Here is a 13,550-nt window from a genome sequence, read left to right as displayed (position 1 = left end):
AATAATTTTTACCAATCGGACACTTAGTATCAAATGACTTTGTATTTTGCTAAATTGGTTCCTATATTTAGCTGTATATTATATTGTTTAACATTTTCATTCCGGCTTCTACTATTTGTCAGATAGATTAGGTATGGAATTGGGTTTTCTCTGAAAAGTCCCAGAACGAAAGTGTTGACCAGAAACTAGTTTGTTCTTAGAAAAATACGAATCATTTCTTGGACGTGGAACCAAAAATATATAGGGGCTGGTTCTATCTTTTGACACAACACAAGTTGAATCCGCCATGTATGATTTCAATCTTGGACCAAAGTTTATCGCACAGATTACTTGACTACTACCAGTAGTGTTACTATGGAATTTGGTATTGGTTGGTATGGTGAATCAATCTAATTTATCTTGACAATTCACAAGGGAAATTTCTATAATCATTATGATTTTTGGGTACAAACGAATTTCAGCCAAAAACTTTCGATGTATTACAGTATTAGAAAGGAAACACTGAACGTTAATCAAAAGTACACCAAATAACTACTATACAATCATATCAGCTTCACAATGAAATTTATCATTCTAAAACTGACAATTATCAAAAGTACCTACACAAGTTATAGCATCAATTACTTATTATTATTATTATTATTATTATATATTTTTTTGAGTTGATTAGAAATACATAATTAATTTTAACTGCATAAAATTTGGCAACAAATTTTGGACCAGCATTTCAATTCTTCAAGGTAAACTAAATACCTGGAACTAATATTGAGAAACTAAAGAACTCATCTCCATTTTTGCTTTGTTTTGTTAATTTGTTGGACTGACCATATAGAATTGAATTACTGCAACCAAACCAAAGACCAGTTTGCTCACCAGTCACCAAGGCATAATGCCCTAAAAGTTAGCCACCTGATTATCAAAATAATGACGTAACTTACATGACGTATCAAGCATGCAAGTTTAAATATATCCAAGCTAATTGAATATATGAAGCAGATACTTTTATTTAATGCATCTCTAAGAAATTAATATTATTAGGTCCCTTCACATCTAAGATATCTGAGATTAATATTAAATTAACCCTTTATCATTGGATAGGAATGTCGATCATGTAGAGAACTACATTCTCGCCACCATTATTGGCCCTTAAATTTTGTTTATTAATAAATATATTGTACTTCTAAACTTGATACTCTGCTCTATATATATATATTTGTTTTTTTTTTCGGACAATTGTACCTTCACTAGATTTGATGATCATTTACCCTTTTTAAAATTGTTTACAGATAGTACCTTGGAAGGATATTGAAAAAATTACACAGAATTAGTTGGTGTCTCCACTCTTCATGAGCCTTTTAATCCAAATGGAATGCATTATTGTGAACTTTTTAGTTTTAGAAAAATTTCTCAGAAAATTAGTAAATGCAAGAAAATTGGGAGCTGGACAGGAATTATTGGCTGTTAAGCAAAATTATTCAATTTATATATATATATATATATATATTTGAATTAGTAGGAGCCGACCAATACTGTTGCCTACTATTTGGTGACCACAAAATGGTGCATTAAGGTCTGTCTATCTCACCTAATTAAATTTGTGTGAATTAATGACCACTAATTGACTGACTTTTCTATCTCATTCAATATGATAAAAATAAAAAATAAAGGGAAAAAAAAGAAAAAGAAAAGAAAATTCCTACTTGCTTTTTTTCAATAGTAAGTGTTTACTTTTAGCCCTTTTGGACCATGAAAGCTTGCTTGCATTTAGAAGTTAATCAAACAAGTGGTATAGTATATATACTATATGACTTTTAATTTATGTGTGAAAAATATTAATTGTAGAACTCAAATCTACTTTGCTTGGACAATATTAAGAATCTGGGGAGTTTTGTACGTACATGACTGATTTATTTTGAAGGATCTGGGGAAGAATCATCTAATTATTGTTTATATATATATTCTCAAATTCGTAATCAAATTCTTGAGGTTGTCAGACACCCAGTAATCAAATTCTTTAAGACTTATAAGTCTTAATCTCTGTGCTAGGCACTTTACCTGATTATTGTTATTTGTAACTATTATAAATGAAGGAATATTGTTATTTTGAAATATAATAATTTCTGGAAATAATTAAAAAGAAAAAGAAGAACACTTAACGATTACATATATGTTCACATTTATGCGTGCATGTGAACAAGTTATTGGAAGAAGAAAAAAAAAAAAAAAAACAAAAAACAAAAAACGAAAACAAAGAAAAAGGAAGGCATAGAGTCATAGGTGATTAATAATTCATGCACCGACGCACGTCCAATTTCTTGGTCGCGACCAGTTCAACGTAGTAATTCCTAATCATATTCGTTAAAAGAAAAAGAAAAAAAAAAAAAAAGATTCTATCACGTAACTTATTTCACATCTGTACATATTTACTTTTCACATTTTAAATATTAATATTATAATATTTAATGTTAAAAATGTGTACATCAATGTATACAATTGTTAATCTTATGTGTATGAATGTGTGAGAAAAGAAGACGGTAAGAATACTTACCAATAAGATAAAAATAATAAATAAATAAACCCTTTTTTTTTTGGCCCAAAACCTTATTATATTGCTCATACACAGTTTCAGTAAAAATGAAAATAGTACATTCATCAATAATTTAAACATATACCAAAAGAGTATTAGTCAATATTTATTTAAACATTATTAACTTAACAAAATTCAATCTACTTAGTTCATAATAGGTTGATAGGATTTTTAAATTTTTAGTGTGAACTTATCTTAAGAACCCTCAATTGTCACTTTCATGAGTCTAGCTTTCATCATATGTTAGTAATTTTATAATTAATGTTGGGTTATAGATTGGTTTCAGTTAATTAATTCAATTATTCAAGTTGACGTCAAAAGTCTTGTAGCTAAATTGACACTTCCCCATGCATGAAGTGCTTGGGAGATGAGGGGAAAATGATTTGAATTGAGGAGTTAACAGCATATTGTAATTATCTCTAAAAAAAGAAATTATTCAAATTGAGTAATTATGTCAAATTACATGAAAATGGTGGAGGCATGAACAAATCACCAAATAATTTAGAGGGCAGCTGAAAATAAATTGACACGGTGTTTTGTTGACTAATGGGAAAAATCTCTAACAGAGTAAAAACCATACTAGGTGATTTTTAGGTCACCACTCCTAAGAATCACTAATCAAAATCAAGAGATTACAAGTACAAAGAATCTTACTCCAAACCTGGTCTATCCCAAAGTAGTAACCGATAGTTCAATCCTTACGCTAATTTCCAATTGGTCTTAATTTTGTAGAGATTTCTTCTCTTTGAACGGATCCTAGTACTTGACTAACTCCTAGCAAGTTAAAGCTTGTTGTTGGGTTTGAAGTTCTTCAATACACTTGTAAAGAATGAAGTACTTAGTCGCAAAACCCTAAGGTGCATAAGAATGCAGTAGCTTCAAAATAAGTGTATAGATTTTTTAATTGAGTCTCTATATCTTGTGATGACTTTAAAATAAAGTTTTTATATTCTCTAAACGTTTAGTGAACGAAACACTAGAAGTCCAAATTATCATGGGTTGAAAAACAGATCAGAGAAATCTAAATCTGCGAAACTCGATAGATCGAGAGATATCAAGATTCTTCATTTATTCTTGATAGAAGCTAGTATCGAGCTAATATTGAGACTAGTGTCGATGTTTACTTTTTTTTTTTTTTTTTTTTTTTAAATAGCTTTTCTTCGCTTGTTTTTGGGTGTAGTATTCATGTCTTCAATAATGCCACTTATCTAGTTTGCAAAACATATTTCATGATTTTTCTAGAAACCACTTAAAACTATCCAAATAAAGTAAAATGAGTTTTGTCAAAGGATATACTAACACATGAAAAATATAACCCTAAAAATAATGTCCCTTGATACAACGAGTGTTTTATTGATTGAAATAATACACAATAATGAGTAGCTCTGCCTTTTTGGATGCATCATTAGACCATGTGGTTTATATTATTTAAAAATAAAACTCTTTCTAGTTTGATAAAAAATTTTGTTATGAAAGTACTGTTAATCTTCTACTTGTAAATTTTCCTACCCAAAAATATAAATTACACCAATTAATTATAGTCAATTACACCCATTAAATTTAGGCAAAAATATTAATAGTCTTTTTGATCTGGTAAGCTCGCATTTTTTGTTACTATTAGTTTTAGTTTTTTTGTCCATAACTCCTGTTTACCATTAAAAAATAAAATTTTAATACTAAAAACATATTAATTTTTTTTTTAAAACACAAAAATACAAATTACACCCTTAAGTTCAAACTTAGGTTTGAATTTATGCCATTGATAATTGTAATTTTGGTCTTATAAGTTCAAATTTATGCCATTGTTAATCCTATTTAACAATTTTTTTTTAAGGTGACAATAAATGTGAACTTATAGGACCAAAATGGCAAAAATAAAACTTATATATAGGATTTAAATGACAATTGTCCAAATTTGAAGAATTGAATTTGTATTTTTGCCATTTAGCAACAAATTATTATTATTTTGTATTTTTGCCTAAAAATGATTTTTGAAAACAAAAGTACAATATTTTCTATATCAAATGTTAGAAAAGGGGATTGTAAGTGTTTCAAGCATATAAGTCATAGATTATTTATATCTTTTGATATAAAAGTTTGGTTTTACATATGTTACAGAATATGAGAAATCCTACTACAAACAACAGCATATATAAAATAAATTATAATGAGGTAAGTGATAGAGATTAAGATAAAGACTAAGTTTTTCTTTTGAGATGATTCGCGCCATATCTTGGTACTATTATTAGTGCAAAGGGGTCATTAGTATGCCATTCTTAGGATATAACAAAGCCAAACGCAAGTTGCACACCTTAAAATTATATACAACACCTTTTATACCAAGAAATAGGAATAATTTTTATATATTATTTGTTTAAATAGTGGAAGGATGAAGGAGAGCAGGTGACTACAAAAATGGTTTAAGAAAAATCATGCTTTTTGAGTGATGAGAAAAGATCGAGCGGGTGTGCTATTTAATTTGTAAGTTTAGAAAACAAAGAAAGCAAAGCTATACATATATAAATGAGCCACAAGTTTAACTCACACGCAATAATAACATAATAAAAGAAAATCAACATTTTGTTAAATAACTGTGTAAAATGATTTACCGTTATTCTAGGTGTTTATGTCATCGGTACGAGAAAACTAGTGAATCACCACTCTTGTAGGTGTTTATGTCATCGGGTACAAAACAATATTTACTTTTTATTAGAAGACTACAACTAATCATTTGTAGGAAAAATATTCTGCTTTAATAGAGTTTTATTACTTAAGTTTCTATTAATTCAAGATTGGGGAATATTGTCAATAAAAGATTTCAAATCAAACATGGGGTACACCAAAATGGAACCATCACGAAAGCCATTGTGAATCCGTGATAAGAGAATATTGCTAGGAAAAGAGAGAGGAGAGCCAAACCATTGATTAGTCTATTCAATAAAAAAGATAATCACATCAGATAGTACTTATCAAGAAAAGAAAGAATAATCGCATCCGAAAATCATTTTTAATTTTGATCATTCATAATTTCATATCATCCTGTAGTCCAGCCATATATGCAAGTTGACCATAAAACATTCTAATTAAAAAATTCTTCAACGTTGGTAGGCTGTCCCAATTAGCTATGTGATTAGAACACCATACATTCAGATTCCGACGCTAACTTTTCATTCATACAATATTTATTGCATGCATACGCGTTTCTAGCCTCCAAGAATGTCCTTCATCATCTAAGGTCAACATACAAAATATAGTCAATATTAGTTAGTTTTTTCAAAAACTACCCCAAACCAAACTACAAATTATTGTAATACTAACGGTATTATAATATTTTATAAAAATATTGTTAGCCACTCTAATATTATGTTATTATTTTATAATATCATTCATTCTAATTTTGAAAAAAAAAAATCATTAATTATTATAACAACTAGAAAAAAATAAGGATTAGAAAAAATGTTGTGCTTCCCACATTGTTACGACTCTTATCGTTTTCTTCTTCTATATAAGTATGAGTTTGGAGGCATGAAGTCCCATACAAAACCCAAACACCCAATCATTCACATCTAATATTGTCCCTTGTCTGTCAAACATTTCTTATAGCCCATCGAAAAGGCAAAACATGGCACTTCGAGCATTGGTTACACTTCTATTTGTGCCTCTTTTTCTGTCTCCAACCATTCTTGGTTACTCCCAAGCAGATATTAAAAAATGGTGTAGCCAAACCCCAAACCCTGAGCCATGTGAGTATTTTTTAAGCCATAAGCCAAATTACCACAACTCCATCAAGCAAAAGTCCGATTTTTTCACAATTTCAAAGCAGCTTGCACTAGAACGTGCCCTGAAAGCTCAAAGTAACATATTTTCACTAGGGCCCAAGTGCAAAAATGCTCGTGAAAAGGCTGCATGGGCTGATTGCCTTGATCTTTATGAGTACACCCACCTTAGGCTTAACAAAACCATCGACCCTAATGTCAAGTGCAGCCAAACCGATGCTCAAACATGGCTCAGCACGGCTCTAACCAACCTTGAGACGTGTCGGGCCGGGTTTATTGAACTAGGGGTCCCCGACAATCTCTTGCCCTTGATGTCAAACAATGTTTCTAAGCTAATTAGCAACGCTTTGGCTCTTAACAAAGTTCCATACACTGTACCGAGTTATAAACATGGTTTCCCAACATGGGTTAAGCCCGGTGACCGGAAACTCTTGCAGTCTTCTTCAACTCCAAAGGCTAATATTGTGGTGGCACAAGATGGTTCAGGAAACTATAAGACGATAAAAGAGGCGATAAGTGCAGCGTCGTCACAGTCAGGAAGTGGGAGGTTTGTGATATATGTAAAGGCTGGGACATACAAAGAAAACATTGAGATAAAGTTGAAGAATGTTATGTTGGTGGGAGACGGTATAGGAAAAACCATAGTCACTGGGAGCAAAAGTGTTGGTGGAGGTTCTACAACCTTCAATTCAGCCACTATTGGTAAGTAAATTCAATTGACATCTAATAATATATGCTAAATTTTTGTGCTAAGAAATTGCTATTAATTAGTTCCCTATAAAATATTAAATATATATTCTCATATGTCTAGTGGATAAAATCATGGCTTGGACTAAGAAAAGTTAGGTTTAGATATGAGATAAAAGAGATTAATAAGAAGTGGAAGTTTAGAGGTTTAAAAGGTTTGGACCAAGTAATCCAACTATGCAAAAATACCAAGAAACTTCTGACCAGTTCGGAAAAAAGGAAAAGAAAAAAAGAAAAGAAAAAGAAGCACCTCCCTAAATAAATTGAACTCAATTGAATTTTTGGATATGTAAGTTAGTCGAGTTATTGAGTGCGTAATTTAGAAATTTTAGTGAGATTACTTATCAAATTCTAAATTTAAAAGGAGTCATATTTCATAATGCCCGCTATTCATATACCAAACCAAGGCTTGGTTTTGGTTTTGGTTTTGGTTTTGGTCTTGTTTTTAAGTTCTTTTTTATCTCTGCATGGTTACAAATGTAGGTTTAGGTTCGAAGGAAAGAAAAATCATCGCTTGGATCCAACGTATGTATTGGATGTCCCATAACATGGGGTTCTTGTGAGTGTGTCCAATACATACATATATATATATATATATCAAATAGATACTTTCTTAATTTTCAAGAGACTTTAGTTATCAATGAAATGTTTTGACCTTTTTTTTTTTGAAATTAAGTAGGATTACTAAGTCATCAAATTTGACAAGATTTTGTGGAAGAAGTTGCTTTTTTTTTTTCTTTGTCAAATTGGAGTTCGAACAACTAATACATATATTAAATATATGAGATACTTTCTTTTCAAGGTACCTTGATTATCAATTATGTTATGGCTTCTTTTTTTCAAAATTAAGTACGATGACTATAGCAAAATATTATAGCATCAAATTTGACAAAATTTTGTGTAAAAGTTCTTTTTGTCAAATTGGGTTCTATCTTTTTCAATGGAAGTTTTTTCAAGGAATAGGCCGAAAAGGACCATGGTCCAGAAATTCTAGATTAATGGTATAATATTCTATCTCTCTCCCTCTCTCTCTCTCTCTCTCTCTCTCTCTCTCTCTCTTAATTAAGTTACCATAGACATGAGATTCATCGATTTCCAAATTATTCTAATACTATGTGATGTTACGCAACTCCACCTACCCATTTGATCAAGAAGGGAATCCACCTGCCTTCATGCGCAAGAATTTTACACATTACCCTGAAATTGAAATTTTACATTATATAAGACGTATCTATCTTTGCATATATGTCAAATAGAAAATGACAAGATTAAAGTACCTAGTTTGAGCCTGTCTGTACGCCATGGTACCAACTGCCACGACTAAACCCTTTGCATCTAAAAAATGTGGACAAGAACCCATTAAAATTCGTACAGGTCGTAGGGCATGGCCCACTAGGAGGAAAATTCACGATCTGAATTGTTTATTTATAACATAAGGTTTTTATTTTATTTTTTGGATAGGTTTTGTTTTCTTAATTAAGTTTCAATCAAAGGTGGCCAACAAGGCATTGCTTGTGTATATTTAATAATGCTTTTATGCTAATAATTATTGTCGTATTTAATTACTTGTGGTCCTAACTTGCCACAACTGATTCAGTACCCCGATAAAAATGAATAAACTTATCCACAAAGTGGATGAATGTATGACTTGTCCCACAAGTGGACGAGTCCATCAAATAAAAGCAAGCTGATGCCATTATCCACAAATGGATGGATTCGTGAACAAATCCACAATAGGCTGGGCAAGGACGACGCTATCATCTTTTAGGTCTGCCACGAACTTTGTAAGATCGTCACCTTCCTCAAAAATAGTGTTACCCACGGGTGTTGACTGTAAAGGCTTATCCGAAAATAGAATCGATCAGTTCGCGCCATGTGCTCAAGCATTTAATAAAGGCTGCTCAAGGTGTCACACATAAGTGACCTTTCCGACGATGTTAACTCCATAACCCGGCAGCTAAAGTTGACGAGATTATGGAGTGGGGGGCAACTGATAAGGGGAATTTTTAATTGAAAAAATAAAAGTTGATCTCCAAAGACCCGTCAGCTCTATTATGCATACTAAAGACAGTAAGCTGAAGGTAGTAAGCTGAAGCGTAAGCTGAAGGTAGTAAGCTGAAGGGTAAGCTGAAGGCATTAAGCTGAAGATAGTAAGTTGACGGGAGTAAGCTGAAGATAGTAAGCTGAAGGTAGTAAGCTGAAGGGTAAGTTGAAATCAGTAAGCTGAAAATAGTAAGCTGAAGGTAGTAAGCTGAAAGTAGTAAGCTGAAGATAGTAAGCAGAAGGTAGTAAGCAGAAGGGTAAGCTGAAGGTAGTAAGCAAAGCTGACGACCCTGACGAGGGAGTAAGCAAAGATGACGACCCTAAAGCTAACGACCCTAACGAGGTCGTAGGCAAAGCTGACGACCCTGACGAGGGAGTAGGCAAAGCTGACGACCCTAAAGTTGACGACCCTAACGAGGTCATAGGCAAAACTGACGACCTTGATGAGGTAGTAGGCAAAGCTGACGACCCTAACGAGAGAGTAGGCAAAGCTGACGGCTCTAAAGCTGACGGCTCCAATGTATTCTTGACTTGATCACCACGCATGAATGATAAAAAGATGACTTGCTTTCCATGTTCAATATTAGAGTCCTATAAGGAAATGATTCCGCAATCTATGCTCATAAAGATTCATATAAGGAAAAGACTTCTACTCCAAGGAAGAGAGGTCCACCCTCTACTACTATAAAAACCCCAATACTCTCACAAGCCAAGGTACGCATAATTGACCCCGCTCTAGTGCTTTAGAGTTGTGAGAAGCTCTAACTTGACCTTCGGAGGGTATTTGGCCGGTACCACACCGGTACTCCTCTTAAGGTCTTCAGCTTTGGTGTTGTGCAGGTGCTGTTTCGAATGTGCGAGAACCGTGTGGCTCACTGGTGATTTTTTCGGCATCATCAGAATGCATTATTGTGAACTTTTTAGTTTTAGAAAATTTTCTCAGAAAATTAGTAAATGCAAGAAAATTGGGAGCTGGACAGGAATTATTGGCTGTTAAGCAAAATTATTCAATTTATATATATATATATATATATATTTGAATTAGTAGGAGCCGACCAATACTGTTGCCTACTATTTGGTGACCACAACATGGTGCATTAAGGTCTGTCTATCTCACCTAATTAAATTTGTGTGAATTAATGACCACTAATTGACTGACTTTTCTATCTCATTCAATATGATAAAAATAAAAAAATAAAGGGAAAAAAAGAAAAAGAAAAGAAAATTCCTACTTGCTTTTTTTCAATAGTAGGTGTTTACCTTTGGCCCTTTTGGACCATGAAAGCTTGCTTGCATTTAGAAGTTAATCAAACAAGTGGTATAGTATATATACTATATGACTTTTAATTTATGTGTGAAAAATATTAATTGTAGAACTCAAATCTACTTTGCTTGGACAATATTAAGAATCTGGGGAGTTTTGTACGTACATGACTGATTTATTTTGAAGGATCTGGGGAAGAATCATCTAATTATTGTTTATATATATATATTCTCAAATTCGTAATCAATTCTTGAGGTTGTCAGACACCCAGTAATCAAATTCTTTAAGACTTATAAGTCTTAATCTCTGTGCTAGGCACTTTACCTGATTATTGTTATTTGTAACTATTATAAATGAAGGAATATTGTTATTTTGAAATATAATAATTTCTGGAAATAATTAAAAAGAAAAAGAAGAACACTTAACGATTACATATATGTTACATTTATGCGTGCATGTGAACAAGTTATTGGAAGAAGAAGGCAAAAAAAAAAAACAAAGAAAAAGGAAGGCATAGAGTCATAGGGGATTAATAATTCATGCACCGACGCACGTCCAATTTCTTGGTCGCGACCAGTTCAGCGTAGTAATTCCTAATCATATTCGTTAAAAGAAAAAAAAAAAAGATTCTATCACGTAACTTATTTCACATCTGTACGTATTTACTTTTCACATTTTAAATATTAATATTATAATATTTAATGTTAAAAATGTGTACATCAATGTATACAATTGTTAATCTTATGTGTATGAATGTGTGAGAAAAGAAGACGGTAAGAATACTTACCAATAAGATAAAATAATAAATAAATAAACCTTTTTTTTTGTGGCCCAAAACCTTATTATATTGCTCATACACAGTTTCAGTAAAAATGAAAATAGTACATTCATCAATAATTTAAACATGTACCAAAAAAGTATTAGTCAATATTTATTTAAACATTATTAACTTAACAAAATTCAATCCACTTAGTTCATAATAGGTTGATAGGATTTTTAAATTTTTAGTGTGAACTTATCTTAAGAACCCTCAAAAATCTTAATTTGTCATTTTCATGAGTCTGGCTTTCATCATATGTTAGTAATTTTATAATTAATGTTGGGTTATAGATTGATTTCAGTTAATTAATTCAATTATTCAAGTTGAAGTCAAAAGCCTTGTAGCTAAATTGACACTTCTCCATGCACGAAGTGCTCGGGAGATTAGGGGAAAATGATTCAAATTGAGGAGTTAACAGCATATTGTAATTATCTCTAAAAAAAAAAAAATTATTCAAATTGAGTAATTATGTCAAATTACATGAAAATGGTGGAGGCACGAACAAATCACCTAATAATTTAGAGGGCAGCTAGCGGAAAATAAATTGACACGGTGTTTTGTTGACTAATGAGAAAAACCTCTCACAGAGTAAAAACCCTACTGGGTGATTTTTAGGTCACCACTCCTAAGAATCACTAATCAAAATCAAGAGATTACAAGTACAAGGAATCTTACTCCAAACCTAGTCTATCCCAAAGTAGTAACCGATAGTTAAATCCTTACGCCAATTTCCAATTGGTCTTAATTTTGTAGAGATTTCTTCTCTTTGAATAGATCCTAGCACTTGATTAACTCCTAGCAACTTAAAGCTTGTTGTTGGGTTTAAAGTTCTTCAATACACTTGTAAAGAAGGAAGCACTTAGTCGCAAAACCCTAAGGTGCATAAGAATGCAGTAGCTTTAAAATAAGTGTATAAATTTTTTAATTGAGTCTCTATATCTTGTGATGACTTTAAAATAAAGCTTTTATATTCTCTAAACGTTTAGTGAACGAAACTCTAGAAGTCCAAATTATCATGGGTTGAAAAACAGATTAGAGAAATCTAAATCTGCGAAACTCGATAGATCAAGGGATATCAAGATTCTTTATTTATTCTTGATAGAAGCTAGTATCGAGCTATTATTGAGACTAGTGTCGAGGTTTACTTTTTTTTTTTTTTAATAGCTTTTCTTCGCTTGTTTTTTGGTGTAGTCTTCATGTCTTCAATAATGCCACTTATCTAGTTTGCAAAACATATTTCATGATTTTTCTAGAAACCACTTAAAACTACCCAAATAAAGTAAAATGAGTTTTGTCAAAAGATATACCAACACATGAAAAATATGACCCTAACAACAATGTCCCTTGATACAACGAGTGTTTGATTGACTGAAATAATACACAATAATGAGTAGCTCTGCCTTTTTGGATGCATCATTAGACCATGTGGTTTATATTATTTAAAAATAAAACTCTTTCTAGTTTGATAAAAAAATTTGTTATGAAAGTACTGTTAATCTTCTACTTATAAATTTCCCTACCCAAAAATATAAATTACACCAATTAAATATAGTCAATTACACCCATTAAATTTAGGCAAAAATATTAATAGTCTTTTTGATCTGCTAAGCTCGCATTTTTTGTTACTATTAGTTTTAGTTTTTTTGTCCATAACTCCTGTTTACCATTAAAAAAAAAATTAATACCAAAAACATATTAAATTTTTTTTTTTAAAAACACAAAAATACAAATTACACCCTTAAGTTCAAACTTAGGTTTGAATTTATGCCATTGATAATTGTAATTTTGGTCTTATAAGTTCAAATTTATGCCATTGTTAATCCTATTTAACAATTTTTTTTAAGGTGACAATAAATGTGAACTTATAGGACCAAAATGGCAAAAATAAAACTTATATATAGGATTTAAATGACAATTGTCCAAATTTGAAGAATTGAATTTGTATTTTTGCCATTTAGCAACAAATTATTATTATTATTATTATTATTATTATTATTATTGTGGGGTCCGTGGGCCTGATAGCCTCAGTCCATCATATAGCAGGCCCAAGGCCCATGCCGAGGAGCGCAAGCTATTTCTGAGGAGAAGGGGGGAAGCCTATTCTCTTGAATCCACGCCGAGGATACCTTGTCCTCGGCCTGACAAGAGTGATTTCAGGGAGTGGCTAACCCCAAAGTAAGCTGTCACTCTCGCATTTAATGCACTCAACTAACCCTCCTGGCCGCATTAATGGAGAGGTAACCCCTTGGCAGGATAACGTTGGTCAGAGTGAGCCACTTGAGTATCGATAAAGCCTCTGATGGGATGGACGAC

General features: G+C 31.9%; 1 protein-coding gene across 1 annotated transcript; it reads left to right on the top strand.

The window, feature by feature from the left end:
- The first annotated feature begins 6,103 nt into the window (after positions 1-6,103).
- LOC136068569 (pectinesterase 2-like) lies at positions 6,104-7,313 on the top strand. The gene has a single exon (XM_065775907.1). The coding sequence runs from the start codon at positions 6,210-6,212 to the stop codon at positions 7,071-7,073; it is 864 nt and encodes a 287-aa protein (XP_065631979.1). The 5' UTR covers positions 6,104-6,209; the 3' UTR covers positions 7,074-7,313.
- Positions 7,314-13,550: the final 6,237 nt, after the last annotated feature.

This window comes from Quercus suber, unplaced genomic scaffold, assembly GCF_002906115.3.
Source record: "Quercus suber isolate HL8 unplaced genomic scaffold, Cork oak 2.0 scaffold_122, whole genome shotgun sequence".
NCBI lineage: Eukaryota > Viridiplantae > Streptophyta > Magnoliopsida > Fagales > Fagaceae > Quercus > Quercus suber.
This window is presented reverse-complemented; position numbering and strand designations above follow the sequence as displayed.